The sequence below is a fragment of the Podarcis pityusensis genome, assembly GCF_964106645.2.
Source record: "Podarcis pityusensis genome assembly, chromosome: 18".
Taxonomy (NCBI): Eukaryota; Metazoa; Chordata; class Lepidosauria; order Squamata; family Lacertidae; genus Podarcis; species Podarcis pityusensis.
In genome coordinates this window covers 4,931,208-4,952,077 of record NC_138043.1, presented here as the reverse complement: position 1 = coordinate 4,952,077, position 20,870 = coordinate 4,931,208, and the positions used below count along the sequence as shown (strand labels likewise).

Sequence of the window (20,870 nt, the reverse complement as noted above, 5' to 3'; positions counted from 1 at the left end):
GGAAGAATGGCAGATGAAGATGATGGATTTTTTGGAACTAGCCGACCTAACCTGAAGAGCGCCACCAGGAGGAGGAGTATCAGGAAGAATGGACTAAATTTAATGATTACTTAGTTAAATATGTCAAGTTAAATTAATTGGAAACAGCTTGCAGATACTTAATTGGCTTAGGATCGTGCATACGTTAAGTGATGAATTAATATGTTTAATTTCAAAATGAAAAGATTTAAGGATGTTAATGTTCAAGTTAAATTTTATAAGAACTGTGATTTGGAAAACCGTTAAAAGGATGTGCATTGAAATTCAACCAAGGGGAAGCGAGGAAGTCACTTAACAATGTTAATAAGTGTAATTTTTAATAAGGTTATGATTTATGTTTGTTTGTTTTATGTGTTTGTTTATAATTTTGTGGAAATCAATAAAAAAAAATTGGGGGGGAGGGAAGAAGCGGCTTAGTCCTGCTGGCCACAGAACTCCTGGCTGTACGCCGGCTCCCTCGGCCAGTAAAGCGAGATGAGCGCCGCAACCCCAGAGTCGGTCACGACTGGACCTAATGGTCAGGGGTCCCTTTACCTTTTCAGGCAGCTTCCTAGGTTTGCAGTCCCCCCCCTTACGTACAAAACCTTTTACCTAACCACAGTAAATGTCTCTTCTATTTTTAAATGTTTCAATATTTTAATGTTGTATTTTAATCTTGTTTTTAAGTTGTATTCATTTCAACTTGTCTTTATTATTGCTTGTTAGCCGCCCTGAGCCTGGCCTTGGCTGGGGAGGGTGGGGTATAAATAAAAATTATTACTATTATTATTATTCTTGCCCTCCAGGTGCGGCGACCCACTCACAGGCTCCCCCAGCCCCACGCAAGCACGCCACCAGCTCAGCTTAGCCAAATGTCTAGAGGCCCTAGGGCGCTTTGGCCACTACCGGGCCGTGGATCTCGCTCTGGCCGCGGAGGAATTGCGGCAAGCCCGGCGACTGCTGGGACGTCTGACGGGACAGGTGGGGTCTGAAGAGATCCTGGAGCTCATCTTCAAGGATTTTTGCATTGGCAAGTGATGGAGTGACGTGACGGGGTGAGCTCCCGTTGCTCGGTCCCAGCTGCTGCCAACCTAGCAGTTCGAAAGCACACCTGTGCAAGTAGATAAATAGGTACCGCTCCGGTGGGAAGGTAAACGGCGTTTCCGTGCGCTGTTCTGGTTCGCCAGAAGCGGCTTAGTCCTGCTGGCCACATGACCCAGAAGCTGGACACTGGCTCCCTCGGCCAGTAAAGCGAGATGAGCGCCGCAACCTCAGAGTCATCCCCGACTGGACCTAATGGTCAGGGGTCCCTTTACCCTTTACCTTTAAGTGATGGAGGCAAACAGAGAGCATCTTATCCCACCTTTTGGAGCCGGGTGCAGCTGGAGCATGGCGCCATCTGGCGCTTGGAGGTGGTTCTGCGGTTCGAAGTATATTTTTGCCGGGGCAAAGGGACCCCGAGACTCTTTTTAAAAAAATAATAATTTTGGGGGGGAAATTTTATTTACAACGTAACACAACCCCCCCACCCCCCGACACAGAAATCCACCCCCATCAGACACAAACATAACAAGCAACAAGCATAATATACAACAATACAAACAACCAAATAAAAGACTTCCTTTATCCTGTTTCTGGCGTCCTTATTTACTTCTTATAAGCTGTTTCCTTTATGAATAATTATTTAGATTTTTCTAATTATAACTTAAATATCCACAAAGTCTCCTGCAGACATTAATCGAAACAAGTCCGGGTATGAATTTTAGGGCACTGTTTTGTGAAGTATTCTCTGCATTTCCCCCATGCTTTTTGAAATTCTTGCCTAGTATGATCTCTAATTGCCTCTGTTAATCTAGCCAGTTCAATATACTCTAACAGTTTGTCTTGCCGTTCTATTTTTGTTGGCACAATTTCTTTTCCCCAGTTTTTAGCAATTAGGATCCTTGCCGCTCCTGTAGCATAGAGGAATATTTTCTGATCTTCTCTTGCTATACCTGCGTCCGTTATCCCTAGCAGAAAAGCTTCTGTATGTTTTTATACTTAAACATTTTTTTAAGCTCGTCATATACTATGTTCCAGAAGCTTTTGATTTTTTCACAGGTCCACCAAACATATATAAGTGTCCCCTCTGTTTTACCACACCTCCAACACAGATTTGTTTTTGTCTTCTACATTTTAGCTATTTTGGTAAGTGTTCAGTACCACCTATAAAACATCTTGATTAGATTTTGGGACCTTGAGACTCTCGTCAATGGATGGGATAGCGTCAGAGCTGTCCTGGCAGGGGCAGGATTTTGCGGAGGGAAAGCAATGTTTGGGGCAGAGCACTGATGTTCCAATTTTTGAGCCAATCAGTTGTTCCATATCCAGTTCTAACTGTAGCTTCTTGTCCCACATAGAGATTTCTCAGGAGACAGATGAGGTGATCAGACACTCCCATTTCTTTAAGAATTTGCCATAGTTTGCTGTGGTTGACACAGTCAAAGGCTTTTGCATAGTCAATGAAGCAGAAGTAGATGTCTTTCTGGAACTCTCTAGCTTTCTCCAGAATCCAGCGCATGTATGCAATTTGGTCTTATATGCAGAATTCATCATGCGAAAGGCTGGGCTGGATGAATCCCTAGCCGGAATTAAGATTGCCGGAAGAAATATCAACAACCTCAGATATGCAGATGACACAACCTTGATGGCAGAAAGTGAGGAGGAATTAAAGAACCTTTTAATGAGGGTGAAAGAGGAGAGCGCAAAATATGGTCTGAAGCTCAACATCAAAAAAACGAAGATCATGGCCACTGGTCCCATCACCTCCTGGCAAATAGAAGGGGAAGAAATGGAGGCAGTGAGAGATTTTACGTTCTTGGGCTCCATGATCACTGCAGATGGTGACAGCAGCCACGAAATTAGAAGACGCCTGCTTCTTGGGAGAAAAGCAATGACAAACCTAGACAGCATCTTAAAAAGCAGAGACATCACCTTGCCAACAAAGGTCCGTATAGTAAAAGCTCTGGTTTTCCCAGTAGTGATGCATGGAAGTGAGAGCTGGACTATAAAGAAGGCTGATCGCCGAAGAATGGATGCTTTTGAATTCTGGTGGTGGAGGAGACTCTTGAGAGTCCCATGGACTGCAAGAAGATCAAACTTCTCCATTCTGAAGGAAATCAGCCCTGAGTGCTCACTGGAAGGACAGATCCTGAAGCTGAGGCTCCAAGACTTTGGCCACCTCTTGAGAAGAGAAGACTCCCTGGGAAAGACCCTGATGTTGGGAAAGATGGAGGGCACAAGGAGAAGGGGACGGCAGAGGATGAGATGGTTGGATAATGTTCTTGAAGCTACCAGCATGAGTTTGACCAAACTGCGGGAGGCAGTGGAAGACAGGAGGGCCTGGCGTGCTCTGGTCCAGGGGGTCACGAAGAGTCGGACACGACTAAATGACTAAACAACAACTGATGTTCCAGATTTCATACTTTTAAAAGACTTTAAAAGGCTCGTTAAAATAGCGGTTATGCATTTTATGGTGGGCAGGAAACAGGATGATGTTTTAATAAAATAGTTACGAGAAGTTCTATATTGAGGCAGATGTTTATTTTGAGAACTGAGATTTATGTATGACGACGGATTTATATATATTTATTTTCTACCCCTCCACAGAAGAGGCAGTGCCTTATCGTAGCTTTTCAGCTGAAGCAAATTACAGATGATGGTTGACTGTTCTCTTTTCAAGTTTGAGAAACGGCTTTTGAAATGTTGTTATCAGTGTTGAAAATATTTTAACAGGAACACTTCACTAAAAACTTCCAACATTGTTGCATATTGTGCCTGAAAATTATGTTTTATTTGGCTTGGGGAAAGTGGGGAGAGGTGCAGGGGGGGGAAAACACTGCAAAGGATATCATAGGACTTAATAATTTTTCTGCCCATCTTGACTAAATAAGATCCCTGCATTTTGCTACCAAAAAGAATGAGCCTTTTTCTCATGCAGTCTTAAAAGCATCCAATCTCCCCCAGAACAAAAGGCCAATCTACATTGTTCGCTGAAATAAAATATTCCACCCCAAACTCCACATTTTTCACCTTTATTGCAGATTGGGAGAACTGGGCCAAAACGAACAAGCTGAATTTCAATAGCCACAAATGTTAAGTTCCACATTTTACCTCACCATTTTATGAAGGGGGGCTTATTAAAAGAGGGGAAATGACAAACAAAAGTATTAAAAGGCTATCTCAGAATGAGCAGAATGCCTTTCCCATTTGAAAGACTTTTTATTTTTATTTTTAAAGGTTTTAATAAATTTCACCTCGCGATTTTAAGGAGGGGAGTTATTGAAAGAGAGAAAATGACAAACAAAATTACTAAAAGGCGACACATCCTATCTTAGAATGAGCAGAATGCCTTTCTCTTCTGAAAGGGACTTTTTTTTTTATAAAAAAAGAGGATTTCAGACATTTTCCCTCACCATCTTAAGGAGGGGGGTTATTGAAAGAAGGGAAACGAGTCCTGTTTGGTGCAACTCTTTCAAATATACTTATGATTATTTTTTGCAGTGATGTCTTTATCTCACTTAAACTGGACATCATTGGTTCACTATTATGATTATTTTTTGCAGTAATGTCTTTATCTCACTTAAACTGAACTGGACATATGGTTCTCAATTTGAATATTGATTCGATCTCCTTAGTCTACCCACAACTCTGGCATTCTCCTGAGGGGAAAAGCCATATTCCCTCAGAATTGTCTCTTTTTCCTCAGAGCACGGAGGCCGGGACTTTGGGAGACCTGTGTTCTGATTGGCTCTCTGCCTCTGACGCAGTCTCCCATTGGCTCTGAGGGGTGCTCCTCTCAGAAAGTTCTCATCCCCCTGAGCAACAGCTTATATATTTAGAGTGGACGGTCGGGTTGCGGACATGATCCGTGCGGGATGCACATTTGCAACCCGCATCTGTCCACACGTGGGTTGCGATTCGGCGCTTCTGCGCATGCGCAAAGTGCAAATTAGCGTTTCTGCGCATGCACGGCCGCCGAAACCCAGAAGTAACCCGTTCCAGTACTTCCGGGTTTCGGCGGTCCGCAACCCGAAAAAACCGCAACCTGAAGCGTCTGTAACGCGAGGTATGAGTGTGAAAAGATCAAAGATTTTTGGGATATCATTATAAGATCCCATTCCCTAAAAAACCTGAGGCATTTCTATTAGGACTTATGACAGTTAAAATTAAAAAGAAGTTTAGCTGCATCAACTGCAGCAAGGATTCGAATACCAAGAAATTGGACGAGCGAAAGCATCCGTTCAAAGATTGAGTGGCAAGCCAAATTAATAGAGTACTTACAATTAGCAAGGAGAACGGGAACAGTGAGAGGAAACTCAACACAAGAAGTTAATGAGGAATGGATAATAATTAAGGAATATCTCAAAGGGTACTGTGGCAATAAAAACTTCCTGGCAGATACATACTGAATGAGCCATGCAATATAAAATATTTGTTGGAAAATGTCAAATTAAGTCAAAGAAAAACAACTTTATGTAACTGTGTAAATAATAGTTTAATTGTAAATCAGTACAATGGGCTTCGTCGGACGTTTCTTTTCTTCGCTGATTTGCACATCAGATAGAATTATGTTCTTTTTCTATTCACACGCTCATCTCTTTTTCTTCTCCTTTTTCTTCTGTTCTTTTTTCTATTTATACTCTTTACAATCTCTACAATTCATTGCATGTCAGTATTGTATTTAAGGTTTTTCTTGTTCAATAAAATTTAATTATATATATGTGTGTGTGTGTGTTCAAAATTGTGGGACGTCTTATACACGGATACAATCGCCCCCCATTTTCTACGGTAATTTTGCATGCTAGTTAGTACATGAAGGGGTTACGGCCATAGAGTTGTATTCCTAGACTCAGGCCACACCCCCTCACCTCTGGTAAGGGAGGAAGTGAAGCTTCTCTCCCTTTCTCTCCGCACCATGTAACAGGCCAAGAATTATGTGCTCAGATTGGATGCTTGAAACTATATTCTGTATTTTATACCCAAGAATATTCCATGTGTGTTCTCCTTTGCTGCTGCATGGAATGAGAACATGCTGTGTGCATGTATCCAGGAAGAATTCTCTGAAAAGGAATACTCTATAATAAAAAAATTCTATCATTGGTTCCATTTGTGTTTATAATTTCAGCAGACTGTTGTAGGAGAAAATTGTATTTGAAAACAATCTGTTAAAAAAAATCAGTAAAAATTTGATCAGCAGATCAGAGGAATTCAGATCGAAAAATAATATTTAATAGACTTAGTTTTCTGCACTTATTTTCCTCGTTAGATGATCTCTGCTGTTTTGCTGGGGCCTCAGAAGAATAATGAAGCATTTGGGAGGCAAAGATGCAGCCCGGGAGACCAGCCCTGGAGGCCAAGATGAAGAAGATCTCCACAGCCACCATGAACTTCTCCTTCGTACTCAGGTAAGTTGGGAGAAAGGAGACCCAGACACCGCAAAAGACCAGCATGCTGAAGGTGATAAACTTGGCCTCATTAAAGCTGTCACGCAATTTCCTAGCTAGGAAAGCCACCGTGAAGCTGATGAGAGCCAGGAGACCCATGTAACCCAAAACAGTGTTAAACGTGGTCGCTGAACCTTCATTACATTCCACTACAATCTCTCCTAGACAGCAAAACAAACAGCAAAATAACAAACCTAGACAGCATCTTAAAAAGTAGAGACATCACTTTGCCAACAAAAGTCCTTTTAGTAAAAGCTATGGTTTTCCCAGTACTGATGTATGGAAGTGAGAGCTGGACCATAAAGAAGGCCGAAGAATGGATGCTTTTGAATGATGGTGCTGGAGGAGACTCTTCAGAGTCCCGTGGACTGCAAGAAGATCAAACCGATCCATTCTGAAGGAAATCAGCCCTGAGTGCTCACTGGAAGGACAGATCCTGGAGCTGAGGCTCCAATACTTTGGCCACCTTATGAGAAGAGAAGCCTCCCTGGAAAAGACCCTGATGTTGGGAAAGATGGAGGGCAGAAGGAGAAGGGGACCACAGAGGACGAGATGGTGTGACAGTGTTCTTGAAGCTACCAGCATGAGTTCGACCAAACTGCGGGACGCAGTGGAAGACAGGAGTGCCTGGCGTGCTCTGGTCCATGGGGTCATGAAGAGTCAGACACGACTAAATGACTAAACAATGACACAATCTCTCCAACAGAGGAATAAAAGTCCATGTTTGGGAATGGAGGAGAGGTTCCTAGCCAAATTGTACAGATAATAGCTTGTGTCAGAGGACAGGCCAGGACAATGAAGTTCATCAGTTGCTTCTTCAACAGTTTTTTTTGCCATGTTTCCTGGCTTGGTAGCCATGAAGGCCAGAACTGTTGGGATGCGTCCGGGGAGACGGGGGCATTCGACAGGCCCCCAGCTGGCGCCAGCAACCGGCCGGCAGCCGGGTGAACTCTGGTTCTTGGAACAACATCAATCAGTGACTCAAGCCTCAGAAGCGTTCAGAAGCATGCAAGCCAGCAGAGATAACTCTTTGCAATGGAAGTGGCGGACAGAGACATGTGTAAGCATTATTTACAGACGTTTATTCAGCAAAGGAACTTGGGTGGTGCTGTGGGTTAAACCACAGAGCCTAGGGCTTGCTGATCAGAAGGTCGGCAGTTCGAATCCCCGCGACAGGGTGAGCTCCCGTTGCTCGGTCCCAGCTCCTGCCAACCTAGCAGTTTGAAAACACGTCAAAGTGCAAGTAGATAAATAGGTACCACTCCAGCAGGAAGGTAAACGGCGTTTCCATGCGCTGCTCTGGTTCGCCAGAAGCAGCTTAGTCCTGCTGGCCACATGACCCAGAAGCTGTCTGCAGACAAACGCCGGCTCCCTCAGCCAAAAAAGCGAGATGAGCGCCGCAACCCCAGAGTCGGTCATGACTGGACCTAGTGGTCAGGGGTCCCTTTACCTTTATTCAGCATAGCTCAGGGACAAAGGAAGAAACATGTCTGCTACCCTTTGTGTCCAGCAAAACAGCAGCAAAGCAAAAGCAATATACAAATGGAAGTTCCCAGCAAGCCTGTGCTGGAAGTAAACAGGCATGTGACACACTACAGTCATGCCTGTTCCTTTTAAGGTGGACCAGAACTATATCCTAACAAGAACCACCGTGACAGCTTTTGCCAAGATGGAAGAAATAGCAGCTGAGAAGGTGATGCCAAAAGGCTTGAGTTCTTGACCGGGAAGAAGGTGGGATATATGTATATTAAAGGTAAAGGGACCCCTGACCATTAGGTTCAGTCGTGACTGACTCTGGGGTTGCAGCGCTCATCTCACTTTATTGGCCGAGGGAGCCGGCGTACAGCTTCCGGGTCATGTGGCCAGCATGACTAAGCCGCTTCTGGCGAACCAGAGCAGCGCACGGAAACGCCACTTACCTTCCCGCTGGAGCGGTACCTATTTATCTACTTGTACTTTGACATGCTTTCGAACTGCTAGGTTGGCAGGAGCTCGGATATTAGGATACCAGGTTAATGTGCCAGATCGATGGGATAACAAGGACTGACAAAACCCGGGACCAGGAGGAAGGGACGCTGGATGAAGATTGGATTTGTTTTGATTTCTTTTTTTCACTACTAGGACTGTTTTATAAAATTGATGAATGTTAGAAAAATGTTGGAATGAAATTACTTGGCTTTAGTAAAAATGTTGAAAGAATTATGCAAGAATATTATGGTTATGAGAGGTTGGTAAAAATAAGATTTAAGTTTTAAGTTTCAAGTTTTTTTATAGTAAGATAAGATTAAAATAGTTTAAGGTAATGTAATGACAGAATATTATGAAATATGGAAAGGATTTGCTGTGACAATTAACAACCAGGATACAAGGAAGGGGAGGAGGAGGAGGTCAAGGAAAGAGGGTAATGGTAGTCGAGGAGTTGAGAATAATGAATTTGTTTTTAAATGTTTTTAAATGTTTGTGGTGTATTTTTGTTTTTTTTCTCTCTCTCTTATTTTGAATTTGTCTATGTATGGTTGGAAGTGGCTTGTTTTTCTCTTTTTCTACCTTGTTTTTCTTCTGTAACTTTAAAAATTTTTTTTTCAATAAATATCATTGGGAAAAAAAAAGAACTTTGCTTCAGGATGAGAACAGAAATTGGGCTCCGTCGGTGCGGTGGCAGCAGGAGGCCCCATTAGCTAAAGTGGTGCTTCAGGTTAAGAACAGTTTCAGGTTAAGAACGGACCTCCGGAACGAATTAAGTACTTAACCCGAGGTACCACTGTAATAGGCTTTCTGGAGCTCAAAAGGCCTGGTCAAGAGGCACGTATCCCTCTGTGAAATTTCAGCTGCCTGAGGCCGAAGCCAAAACAGCAACAACAACAGCCACATCATTGGCAGGATGAAAGGAAGGAACCTTTTCCTTGCATGCCAGCAACAAAACTGGGTACAGAGCCCAGAAAGAAGCTGACTATCCAGGTTCTATCTGGGGCTATGGAGCAGCGTAGGGAGAGATGGTCAGACAACAAGCTGCTTGTTTTGCATCCCAGCCACACCTGGAAGGCCTCACATTGCATCATTATCACAAACATGTTTTGCTCATGGATTTCTTTGTTATTGACTCGGTGGGTGGAAATCCACAGAGGTTTAGCAAGAATTACTGTCATTCTGATAATTCTACTGGAGGAAAATAACCGCAGCTTTGAAGCTCTGGACTCACTTTGACATTCAAAGAGGAATGTCTTAAGTTTGCATCATTCTCTACTTGTTGTGGACTCAGGGGATCGGCCTTATTTGCCAGGTCCTGGTCTTCAGCTGATGTGGAGCTGAGTAGCAGTTTCCAACCCAGAGTTTGCTTGTGGCAAACTTAGTTAACTCTGGTTGGTAATGACTTCAGTCCCCCAAGGCTGCCCCATAGGCAGGAGAGGTTTCTGAAAGTTCGGAAGCTTTGCCAGCCAACTGGACCTTTGGATATATGGTGGAGGGGAAAAACAACCCATACTCGCCGGTGGTGTAATTAACACAGACGTTATTCTTCACACAAGGGGCACAGGTAGTGCTGTGGGTTAAACCACAGAGCCTAGGACTTGCCGATCAGAAGGTTGGCGGTTCGAATCCCTGTGACGGGGTGAGCTCCCGTTGCTCGGTCCCTGCTCCTGCCCACCTAGCAGTTCAAAAGCATGTCAGAGTGCAAGTAGATAAATAGGTACTGCTCCGGCGGGAAGGTAAACGGCGTTTCTGTACCCTGCTCTGGTTCGCCAGAAGTGGCTTAGTCATGCTGGCCACATGACCCGGAAGCTGTCTGTGGACAAACGCTGGCTCCCTCGGCCTAAAGAGCGAGATGAGCGCAGAACCCCAGAGTCATCTGCGACTGGACCTAATGGTCAGGGGTACCTTTATATCAGGTTCTAAGAGTAATGGCTGTTCCCCAGGTTCCCCCCCCCCTATACATTTGATTTCCTTACATTAGGAAGGGACAAAAGATCACTGGTTTTGATAGACTGGTAGTGCAAGATAACACTATGTCTGTTCCTCTTAAGTGCTACGTAAGAATTATTATTCTGCATTATTATTATTAAGCTATGGTTTTCCCAGTAGTGATGTATGGAAGTGAGAGCTGGACCATTAAGAAGGCTGGTCGCCGAAGAATTGATGCTTTTGAATTCTGGTGCTGGAGGAGACTCTTGAGAGTCCCATGGACTGCAAGAAGATCAAACCGATCCATTCGGAAGGAAATCAGCCCTGAGTGCTCACTGGAAGGACAGATCCTGAAGCTGAGGCTCCAAGACTTTGGCCACCTCATGAGAAGAGAAGACTCCCTGGAAATGACCCTGATGTTGGGAAAGATGGAGGGCACAAGGAGAAGGGGACGACAGAGGACGAGATGGTGGGACAGTGTTCTTGAAGCTACCAGCATGAGCTTGACCAAACTGCGGGAGGGAGTGGAAGACAGAAGTGCCTGGCGTGCTCTGATCCATGGGGTCACGAAGAGTCGGACACGACTAAATGACTAAACAACAACATAGCACCTGTGGGTGCTGGGTTGGTGATTCCTGATCTAGCCTGCAATGATTATGCATTACTAGGCTATATCACATTATCTTCGCCCATCCACCTGAGCTAGCTAACTTTTGGCGCCATCCTGGGTGCCATCTTAGATTTCAGTTCCACACAGAAACAACTTCGGACTCTTGACAGAGTCAAACTTCCATGGGTGACACAAACATGTTTTTCTCCGCTTGAGTCGAGAAGGGAATCCGGCACCATGTCATTAATTTTTTCTTCTATGGAGTAATAAGAATAATGGGGTTTTTTTTACTTCTGAACCCTGCCCCGCCCAAAGCGCCTTGGGATATCTACTCGCCAAGTAAACAGAAAAGTCGGAACAAAACACCCTTCTTATAAATACACCCTGAACCTTTCCAATTGGGAATGCGATGGAGAAGGGGGCGACTTGATGTGTGGCTGTTTGTCGCTATTTTAAAAAAACAAAAAACTGCATCTCGGCTTCGTGATGAATCTGTTTCTAAGCTAGGAGGAGAGGTCTCTTCATGCCAGTGATGTTAATTTGGCTGCTGCTGCTTCTTCTGTTTTGGCTTCTGCCTCAGGTAACCAGCATGGGCTCCAAGAGCAAGTGTCTCTTGACCAGGCCTTTCCGACACCAGGAAGACTATTACAAGCCAGGAGACCTGATTGTGGGGGGGAATCTACCCCTCATCAGCGCCGTCGACTTGATGAAGTACTTCTACATTCCTCCCCAAGACCAGGAATACTGCTCTGACCAGTAAGTGTCTTTAGGAAGGCTTTGGGTTGCCCTGGCTTCAGTGATCTGTGTTAAGGGTGATGCTGACATCTGGAATTCCCTGGTTCGGATTTTGAACCTGTGCAGCTCATAATGTTTTACTTTAGTCCATGTTTTCTTTTAATCATAATTTTTTTTAAAAAAATTGATTTTCATACCATTTTCAAATAATTTCATCTGCCACTCCGTTTTAGTTGGTATTTTCGCTCCTTTCCACCATTTAACTATTAACATTCTCGCAGCAGTAGTTGCATACATAAATACCTTTCTGGAATCCTTTGGAACATCTGCAGCTAAGATGCCTAAGAGAAAGGCTTCGGTTTTTGATAAAAGTTAATTTGGACTTTTTTAAAAGCTCATTATAAATTATTTCCCGAAAGTTTTTTTTCCATCTTATTACATTTCTACCACATGTGGTACATTGTTCCCTCAATTCTTTTTATTATTATTATTATTTGTTTTATTTAGGCATACTTGCAAACAAACAAACAAAATAAGATACACACACTTAACCACAAAATTAACCAAAAAAGTAATAAGAAAAAGTAAGAACAAAAGGAACATAAAATACCACACCCATGTGACTTTCCTCCACCAGCTCTTGTCATCTTTAAATCATTTAAATTTAAATTGCATATCATTTATCACTGTAATTACTTCTTTTATGATACTATTATAATATAACATCAGGTCATCGTTACAAACTTAGACTTAGTTCTCTCAGATTCTTTACATCTCCAACAAAGAGCTGGTTTTATACATTTTCACCAGCTTGCTAGGTGTAATATACCATTGGTAAAACATCTTCATGTAGTTTTCTTTTAAAGCGTAGCAAGCCGTAAACTTCAAGTCCTTTCTCCAAAGTCTTTCCCAAGACGCCCTCTGTATGTTATAACCAAAATCTCTGGTCCTGGGCTGCTCCCCAATCCATCACTGATTGTCCAGGCCACAAGGAAAGAGGGTGGAGGGAGAGGAGACAAGGAATGACAGGCTAGGGTTGTGAGGATTTGATGGAGGAGTCGTTGAGAGATGCTCAGGGCTTCCTGATGTCTTGTCAGATCAGAATAAAGTATGTTGTTGTTGTTTAGTCGTTTAGTCGTGTCCGCCTCTCGTGACCCCCTGGACCAGAGCACGCCAGGCACTCCTGCCTTCCACTGCCTCCCGCAGTTTGGTCAAACTCATGCTGGTAGCTTCGAAAACACTGTCCCACCATCTTGTCCTCTGTCGTCCCCTTCTCCTTGTGCCCTCCATCTTTCCCAACATCAGGGTCTTTTCCAGGGAGTCTTCTCTTCTCATGAGGTGGCCAAAGTCTTGGAGCCTCAGCTTCAGGATCTGTCCTTCCAGTGAGCACTCAGGGCTGATAATAAAGAATAAAGTATAAACAGAGCCATTTCCTCACTTTGGGCTCCATCGCAAGCCCTGATACAAAAGAGACATCCAAATCCATACTGTTAAAAAAGTTGGGTGCCTCCTCCTCTCTCTGCCAAGCAGTGGCTTGAGCCCATGGGGTCCCAGGCACTCAACCAGAGTCTGTGGTCCTTTGGAGAATTGAGACATGGCAGAGACTGTCATAGCTTTAAGGAATATGCTTTATTCACCTATCTTTTATATTTCCATCGGGTGGCTGTTTCAGGTAGGGCGTTGTTGTTTCTGAAGGGAGGAACTTGATTCTGCACCTCAGTTAATGGGCTGTTTAGGGTTTGGAAGGCGCTGTCACTGCGAGAAGAGGGATGAGATTTATTGACATCTACTCATCATCCGAGGGATGCGGATGGCGTTGTGGGTTAAACCACAGAGCCTAGGACTTGCCGATCAGAAGGTCGGCGGTTCGAATCCCTGCGACGGGGTGAGCTCCCGTTGCTCGGTCCCGGGTCCTGCCAACCTAGCAGTTCGAAAGCACGTCAAAGTGCAAGTAGATAAATAGGTACCACTCCGGCGGGAAGGTAAACGGCGTTTCCGTGCGCTGCTCTAGTTCACCAAAAGCAACTTAGTCCTGCTGGCCACATGACCCGGAAGCTGTACGCCAGCTCCCTCAGCCAATAAAGCAAGATGAGTGCCGCAACCCCAGAGTCGGCCACAACTGGACCTAATGGTCAGGGGTCCCTTTACCTTTACCTTACTCATCATCCATTATGTTGGAACGCGGATGGACATACACACACCTCCGCTTCCCCCAACTGCAGGGACATGCCAGTGCCCAAGAACTACCAGCACATCCTGGCCTTGGTGTTTGCCATCGATGAACTTAACAGGGATCCGGCGCTCCTTCCCAACATCACGCTGGGCTTCCGTATATACGATGATAAAGAGAACGTGAGAAGAATCTTTCAGGACAGCCTGTCTCAGCTCTCCACACGGGGGAAACTGGTACCTAATTACAAGTGTGATCGGAAGGACAAACTGGTGTCCGTCATTGGGAGTCTCGACATCAAAGCGTCAAGGCAGATGGCCTCCGTCTTGGGCCCCCACAAGATCCCACAGGTAAGGAGACTGATCTGGGATAGATGGAAGTGATCTGCAGAGCTCCGTGGCATTGCTGCAATGTAGAATAATAACAGCAGCAACAACAATAATATAATTTGTACCACACCCATCTTTATTATATTATTATTAATAATAATAAAGCGATAAAACATCAAACATTAAAAACTTCCCTAAACAGGGCTGCCTTCAGATGTCTTCTAAAAGTCATATAGTTGTTTACTTCCTTGACATCTGATGGAAGGGCGTTCCACAGGGCGGGCGTCACCACCGAGAAGGCCCTCTGCCTGGTTCCCTGTAACCTCACTTCACGCAGGGAGGCAACTGCCAGAAGGCCCTTGGAGCTGGACCTCAGTGTCCGGGCTGGACGATGGGGGTGGAGACGCTCCTTTGGGTATACTGGGCTGAGGCTGTTTAGGGCTTTCAAGGTCAGCACCAACCCTTTGAATGATGCTCAGAATATGTAAACCTGATGGCAGGAGCTTCCTGCAGCCAATCAGAAGCCGCACTTACGAATGTTTTGGAAGTTGAACGGACTTCCAGAACAGATTTTGTTCAACTTCCGAGGTACGACTGTATTCCCAAGGCTCACGAAAACTTAACCGCTCACCTTGTCAGCCCACAAAAATCCTTAGTCGTAGATCAATAATCTGTACATACAAGCCATTTCTCCTGCTATTTTTCTCACACAAACGTCTGACTGGTTTTAACAAACACGAACTCCTCTCCACTAAGCGTTCCATTCCTGCCCAAAACACACAGTGTGTGTGTGTGTGTGTGTGTGAGTGAGTGAGAGAGAGAGAGAGATAACAGTTAAAGGTAAAGGGACCCCTGACCATTAGGTCCAGTCGTGACCGACTCTGGGGTTGCAGCGCTCATCTCGCTTTATTGGCTGAGGGAGCCGGCGTACAGCTTCCGGGTCATGTGGCCAGCAGGACTAAGCCGCTTCTGGCAAACCAGAGCAGTGCACGGAAACGCCGTTTACCTTCCCGCTGGAGTGGTACCTATCTATCTACTTGCACTTCGTGCTTTTGAACTGCTAGGTTGGCAGGAGCAGGGACCTAACAATGGGAGCTCACCCTGTCATGGGGACTTGAACCGCTGACCTTCTGATTGGCAAGTCCAAGGCTCTGTGGTTTAACCCACAGCGCCACTCGCGTCAAGCAAACTTTTAAAATAAAGCTCTTCTTTTTTTTCAGCTCGGTTATGGTTTGTTGAACCCTGTTTGGGGAGGAAAAAGCTCCTTTCCTTCTTTCTACCGTATTGACCCTAACGAAGCCTCACAGTACGTAGGCTTAATCAAGCTGCTCCTCCATTTCCACTGGAATTGGATCGGGGTCTTTGCTCCAGATGATGAGAGGGGCCAAAATTTCATCCGGACCCTGCGGCCCATGCTCGCGGAAAACGACATCTGCGTCGAGTTTTTTAAAACGATTCCTCGGGACGACTTGATGCGCGATGCTATTTACTTTGATGACCCGCCTGTTTATCGCTGGGAAGCAGAAGTGGCGATTGTCTTCGGGGACAACGTTCTCGTCGAGCAAATAACAGGCCACTTCTACGCCCACAAGAAAGAGACTTACGAGTCGAATTGGAACGTTTGGACCATTTGGATCCTGACTTCCCACTGGGAGTTTTCTGCGATGGGAGTCCCCTTCCACTGGCGGTCTCTAAGGTTATTGAGTGGTGCGCTGTCCTTCAAAGCCCACGCAGGAGATGTGCCGGGCTTTGGAGATTTCCTCGGGTCCTTGGATCCAAAGCAGCCCCGGGGGGACATATTCCTCCGCCAGTGGTGGGAAGGTGCTTTTTACTGCGAGTTCATCATAACGGACCGGTTTCCCCCAGAGGAGCTGAAAAACGGTACCGGGGAGGAGAAGGTGGACGACTTGCCCCCGATCTTGTTCGAAAGGAGAATGACAGGCCGCAGCTACGGGGTCTATAACGCCGCCTATTCTGTAGCACATGCATTGCATGTTTTGCACTCGATGGGGACAAAGCAGAACGCGGCGTGGGGTGGCAAGAAGCTTCTGGATCTCCAGCCATGGCAGGTAACAGAATCTCTCTGACTTCAGTGCCGGATTTACGCATAAGCTAAACAAGCTATAGCTTAGGGCAGCACTCTCTTAGGGCCCCCCACAAAATTTAACAACAACAACAATCTTTATTACGGTCCAGAGACCCAACAAGTCATTACAAAGCAATACACAATTCATGCAGCCTACCTCCAGGTTAAACAAGCATTTTGTTCAGCATATTGGGATCATTGGTTCTTGCAACCACCGATAAAAACTTTGCCACTGCTAAAGTTCTAGCATTTGTCCGGTCTTCCAATAGGAACCTGACATAGTGAGCCTCTGATTTTCCCGGGAAAGGTACCAGCAAGGGTAGTATCAGTTCAGCCCTGCCTTCTCATATTTTGCACAGTGCAACAAAATATGTTTTATGGAATCGATGTATTGAGCACACGAGCAAAGTCTGTCCTGGTAGGGAACTCCTCTCAACAAAATTTAAAGGGGGGAAAAACTGGATGTACATTTCCAAAATATAAGATAAAAAACGAATAAAATAAAACCTACATACAGCAACAGTCTTTTGTGTTGTGTAGGCTCCCGTGATGTAAGTAAGGGGTCAGCAAACGTTTTCAGCAGGGGGCCGGTCCACTGTCCCTCAGACCTTGTGGGGGGCCAGAATATATTTTGAAAAGAAATAATGTACAAATTCCTATGCCCCACAAATAACCCAGAGATGCATTTTAAATAAAAGCACACATTCCACTTGTGTAAAAACACCAGGCAGGTCCCTCAAATAACTCAAAGACGCATTTGAAATAAATGCACACATTCTACTCATGTAAAAACACGCTAATTCCCAGACCACTCACAGGCCGGATTGAGAAGGTGAATGGGCAGGATCCGGACCCTGGGCGTTAGGCTGCCTACCCATGGTGTAGACAATATTGAGTTTGATGGGCCCAATGCTTATTTGGTATGGGGCAGCTCCTTATGTTTCAGGTCTCTTGCATCCAGAATCAGCCCACCCATTATCTTAGTATTTCTGCCATTTCAGATCCACGCGCCTTTAAAGAACATCCGCTTTAACAACAGCGCTGGAGATGAAATATCTCTTATTGAAGACAGTGAGAGATCGGTTGACTGGGATATCCTGAACTGGATCTTTTTCCCAAACGGGTCTTCAGCGAAAATGGAAGTTGGAAGAGTGGCTCTTGCGGCTCCCCCAGGCCAAGACTTCACCATAAACTCAGATGCAATTGTGTGGGGTGCCGAGGTGGGTAGCAGGCAAATATTCTTGGGGTAATGGAGAAACAGAGAATCCTTAAGCTCAGTCCCTTTGGAAATGGAAAACTGGGGCATATAAAAAGCTGCATCAATAATCTGGTCCTGGATAAATTAACATTTTTGAGGGGCGCGGGTGGCGCTGTGGGTTAAACCACAGAGCCTAGGGCTTGCTGATCAGAAGGTTTTGCGGTTCGAATCCCCGCGACGGGGTGAGCTCCCGTTGCTCGGTCCCTGCTCCTGCCAACCTAGCAGTTTGAAAGCACACCAGGGCAAGTAGACAAATAGGTACCGCTCCGGCGGGAAGGTAAACGGCATTTCCGTGCGCTGGTCTGGTTTGCCAGAAGCGGCTTAGTCCTGCTGGCCACATGACCCGGAAGCTGTACGCCGGCTCCCTCGGCCAGTAAAGCGAGATGAGCGCTGCAACCCCAGAGTCGGTCATGACTGGACCTAATGGTCAGGGGTCCCTTTACCTTTACCTTACTAGTTTGCTTTGGAAGACGATAACCAGGCATCTGCACAACATGGCCGGTCCAACGAAGTTGATTTGTATTAGACAAATATTGATGCTGTTGTGGAAGGTTAAGAGACCAAATGCCGTATAATGCAGGAAAACCAATCAACTGTCCCTTTTATCCCTTTTAGACAAACCGTTTTGCCAGATGTGTGGAGAGGTGCCCCCCAGGGCACAGCGTAAAAGTGATAGAGGGGAAGCCTGTTTGCTGCTATGGATGTGTCCGCTGCCCAGAGGGGACCTTCTCTAACCAGACAGGTAGCTCATATTTTGAGGGTGGAAACCCAGTTTTACTTGCAGGACTTGACAGGTGGAAGCAAGTGAGGGCGGGAGGCTTCGAGGGTGGGGAAGACGAGGGGAAGGTCATGGACAAAGAGTAGGGTCTACCGTTTCCCCTGGGGATGAGATTACATTTGGGCTTTCAAACCCAGGCTGTTTTGAAGAACATGCTGGAATGGACAAGATGCAAATTATGAATGAACATGGTTCGGTCATAGAAAAGTTGCATACAAATAAACTCACAGTGATGAAACAATTTACTGTACTTTTCCGTCTATAAAATGCCCCATGTGTAAGATGCCCCCCTATTTTGGGGGGCTCAAATTTAAGAAAATGGGGGGAGATGGAACTGAGTTGTCAAGCTTTTTTTGGGGGGGGTGCCCACGGTTGTTGAGCAATTGGGTGGGTGGGGATTGCCGAACCAAAAATCACTCACCCAGCTGACAAACACTAACAATCGCAAGCAATAGAAGCCAAATTGACAAAGCAGCAGCCAATCTAAAGCAGACCTTGGGAAAGCGCCATATGAATAAACTCACGACGATGAAACAGATTATATGCAGGGAAACAAATCACAGCAACATCTCAAGCTTATGCACCGTCACAAAACAGAACACAACTGTAACGAAAAGTCACAGTAATATCCATATAGGGGAAACAAACGCATCATGTTAATAAACACTAAAACAATGCCCAACAATAAAATACAAAACTGCTTCTCCAGTTTTCAAAGCTTAGTATTTCATTTTTCAATTTTACGAAGAACCCGTAGTTATAAAAATCATAAAATCACCGAATGAGAAACAAGGATGTTTGATGCCAGCCCAGAAATTTGGTTAGGGTCTGAAAAGACTTGAAATTTTTTTAATGCAGTGGAAAATTGTACTTTTGGCCCCACATAACGAGGTGGAAGAAGGATCCCTCAATCTCTCTGTGACCTGAACTGGTCAAAACACTAATTTATTTTGTCATGCCTGAGATACAGTGGTACCTCTGGTTAAGTACTTAATTCGTTCCGGAGGTCCGTTCTTAACCTGAAACTGTTCTTAACCTGAAGCACCACTTTAGCTAATGGGGCCTCCTGCTGCCGCCACGCGATTTCTGTTCTCATCCTGAAGCAAAGTTCTTAACCCGAGGTACTATTTCTGGGTTAGCGGAGTCTGTAACCTGAAGCGTATGTAACCTGAAGCGTATGTAACCTGAGGTACCACTGTACTTAAAATGGTGGCTTATTTGTTCCAGATGCAGTTCAGTGCATCCAGTGCCCAGACGATCAGCACCCAAACGAGAAACGAAACCAGTGCATTTCCAAGAAAATCAACTTCCTTTCCTATCATGAGATCCTGGGCTTTGTTTTGGTTTTCCTTGCCTTTTTCTTCTCCCTGCTCACCTCTTTAGTCTTGGCAACCTTCATTAAACACCGAGACACACCCATTGTCAGAGCCAACAACCGGGACCTCACCTACGTCCTTCTCGTCTCCCTTCTGCTCTGCTTCGTCTGCTCCTTCCTCTTCATCGGCCGACCCGGGAAGGTCACCTGCCTTCTCCGACAAACGGCTTTCGGCATCGTCTTCTCTGCTGCCGTTTCTTCCATCTTGGGGAAAACCGTCACCGTGGTCCTGGCCTTCATGGCCACCAAGCCAGGAAACATGGCGAGGAAACTCCTGGACAGACAACTGACCAACTGCATTGTCCTGACCAGCCCCATGATCCAAGTTGTTATTTGCGCGGTGTGGCTAGGAACCTCCCCTCCGTTCCCAAACTTGGACTTTCATTCCCTGGTTGGAGAGATTGTAGTGGAATGCAATGAAGGTTCCGTCGCCATGTTTTATTTTGTCCTAGGTTACATGGCCTTCCTGGCGCTCGTCAGCTTCACGGTGGCTTTCCTAGCTAGGAAGTTGCCCGACAGCTTTAATGAGGCCAAGTTTATCACCTTCAGCATGCTGGTCTTTTGCAGTGTCTGGATCTCCTTTGTCCCAACATACCTGAGCACCAAGGGGAAGTTCATGGTGGCTGTGGAGATCTTCTCCATCTTGGCCTCCGGGGCTGGTCTCCTCGGCTGCATCTTTCTCCCCAAATGTTACATTATTATCCTGAGGCCCCATCTCAACAGCAGAGATAATCTGATTAGGAAAAGTCTGTCCAGTTGATATTAGAGCACAATATACAGGGGGTATAGGTTTTACAGCCCTTGCCAGCTGGGGCCAAAACACTCTGAGCTTTCATTCCATAGTATGTGCTATGCAACGAATATCTGTATCTTGCTTCTCCAGCAAGTTCGATTTTGTGTACGCTTTCCTCCCTTTCCTCCTTTTACGATATACGATATCTTTATTGTCATTGACCCATGCAGAACAATGAAATTGAAAAACTACATAAAACATTATAAACCCCCTAAAAACTCTGAAACCCCATTTTAAAATACACTATACTATAGAGACCCCTTATGCTGTGTTTAGAACCAGAATTGCATTTGCGTAGAAACTGTTTCTCAGGTGGCTAGTTCTGGCCTTTATAAC

At 45.3% G+C, this 20,870-nt stretch overlaps 2 protein-coding genes across 4 annotated transcripts in view; both read left to right on the top strand.

Annotated features, from left to right (window-relative positions):
• The window catches only part of GTPBP3 (GTP binding protein 3, mitochondrial), a 32,451-nt gene extending 18,729 nt beyond the window's left edge, over positions 1-13,722 (top strand). The window contains exons 9-10 of one of the 2 annotated variants that reach the window (XR_013981176.1): positions 825-1,149; positions 13,709-13,722. Coding sequence is in view for 1 of the 2 variants with exons in the window: in XM_080989013.1 (XP_080845139.1) it covers positions 825-1,056 (232 nt within the window). In the remaining variant the exon portion in view is untranslated. Of the gene's footprint in view, positions 1-824; positions 1,651-13,708 lie in introns of those variants that run through there. The other variant, XM_080989013.1, reaches the window with a different exon arrangement.
• On the top strand, positions 6,236-20,521 carry LOC308467279 (vomeronasal type-2 receptor 26-like). 2 transcript variants are annotated; one of them, XM_080988832.1, is made up of 7 exons: positions 6,236-6,464; positions 11,591-11,766; positions 13,968-14,265; positions 15,465-16,313; positions 17,332-17,550; positions 18,204-18,330; positions 19,594-20,521. In XM_080988832.1, the coding sequence occupies exons 1-7, from the start codon at positions 6,363-6,365 to the stop codon at positions 20,499-20,501; spliced, it is 2,679 nt and encodes an 892-aa protein (XP_080844958.1). In that variant the 5' UTR covers positions 6,236-6,362; the 3' UTR covers positions 20,502-20,521. The 2 variants fall into 2 exon arrangements, with proteins under 2 accessions (XP_080844958.1, XP_080844959.1); XM_080988833.1 differs by lacking the exon at positions 11,591-11,766 and having other exon boundaries at positions 6,330-6,464.
• Positions 20,522-20,870: the final 349 nt, after the last annotated feature.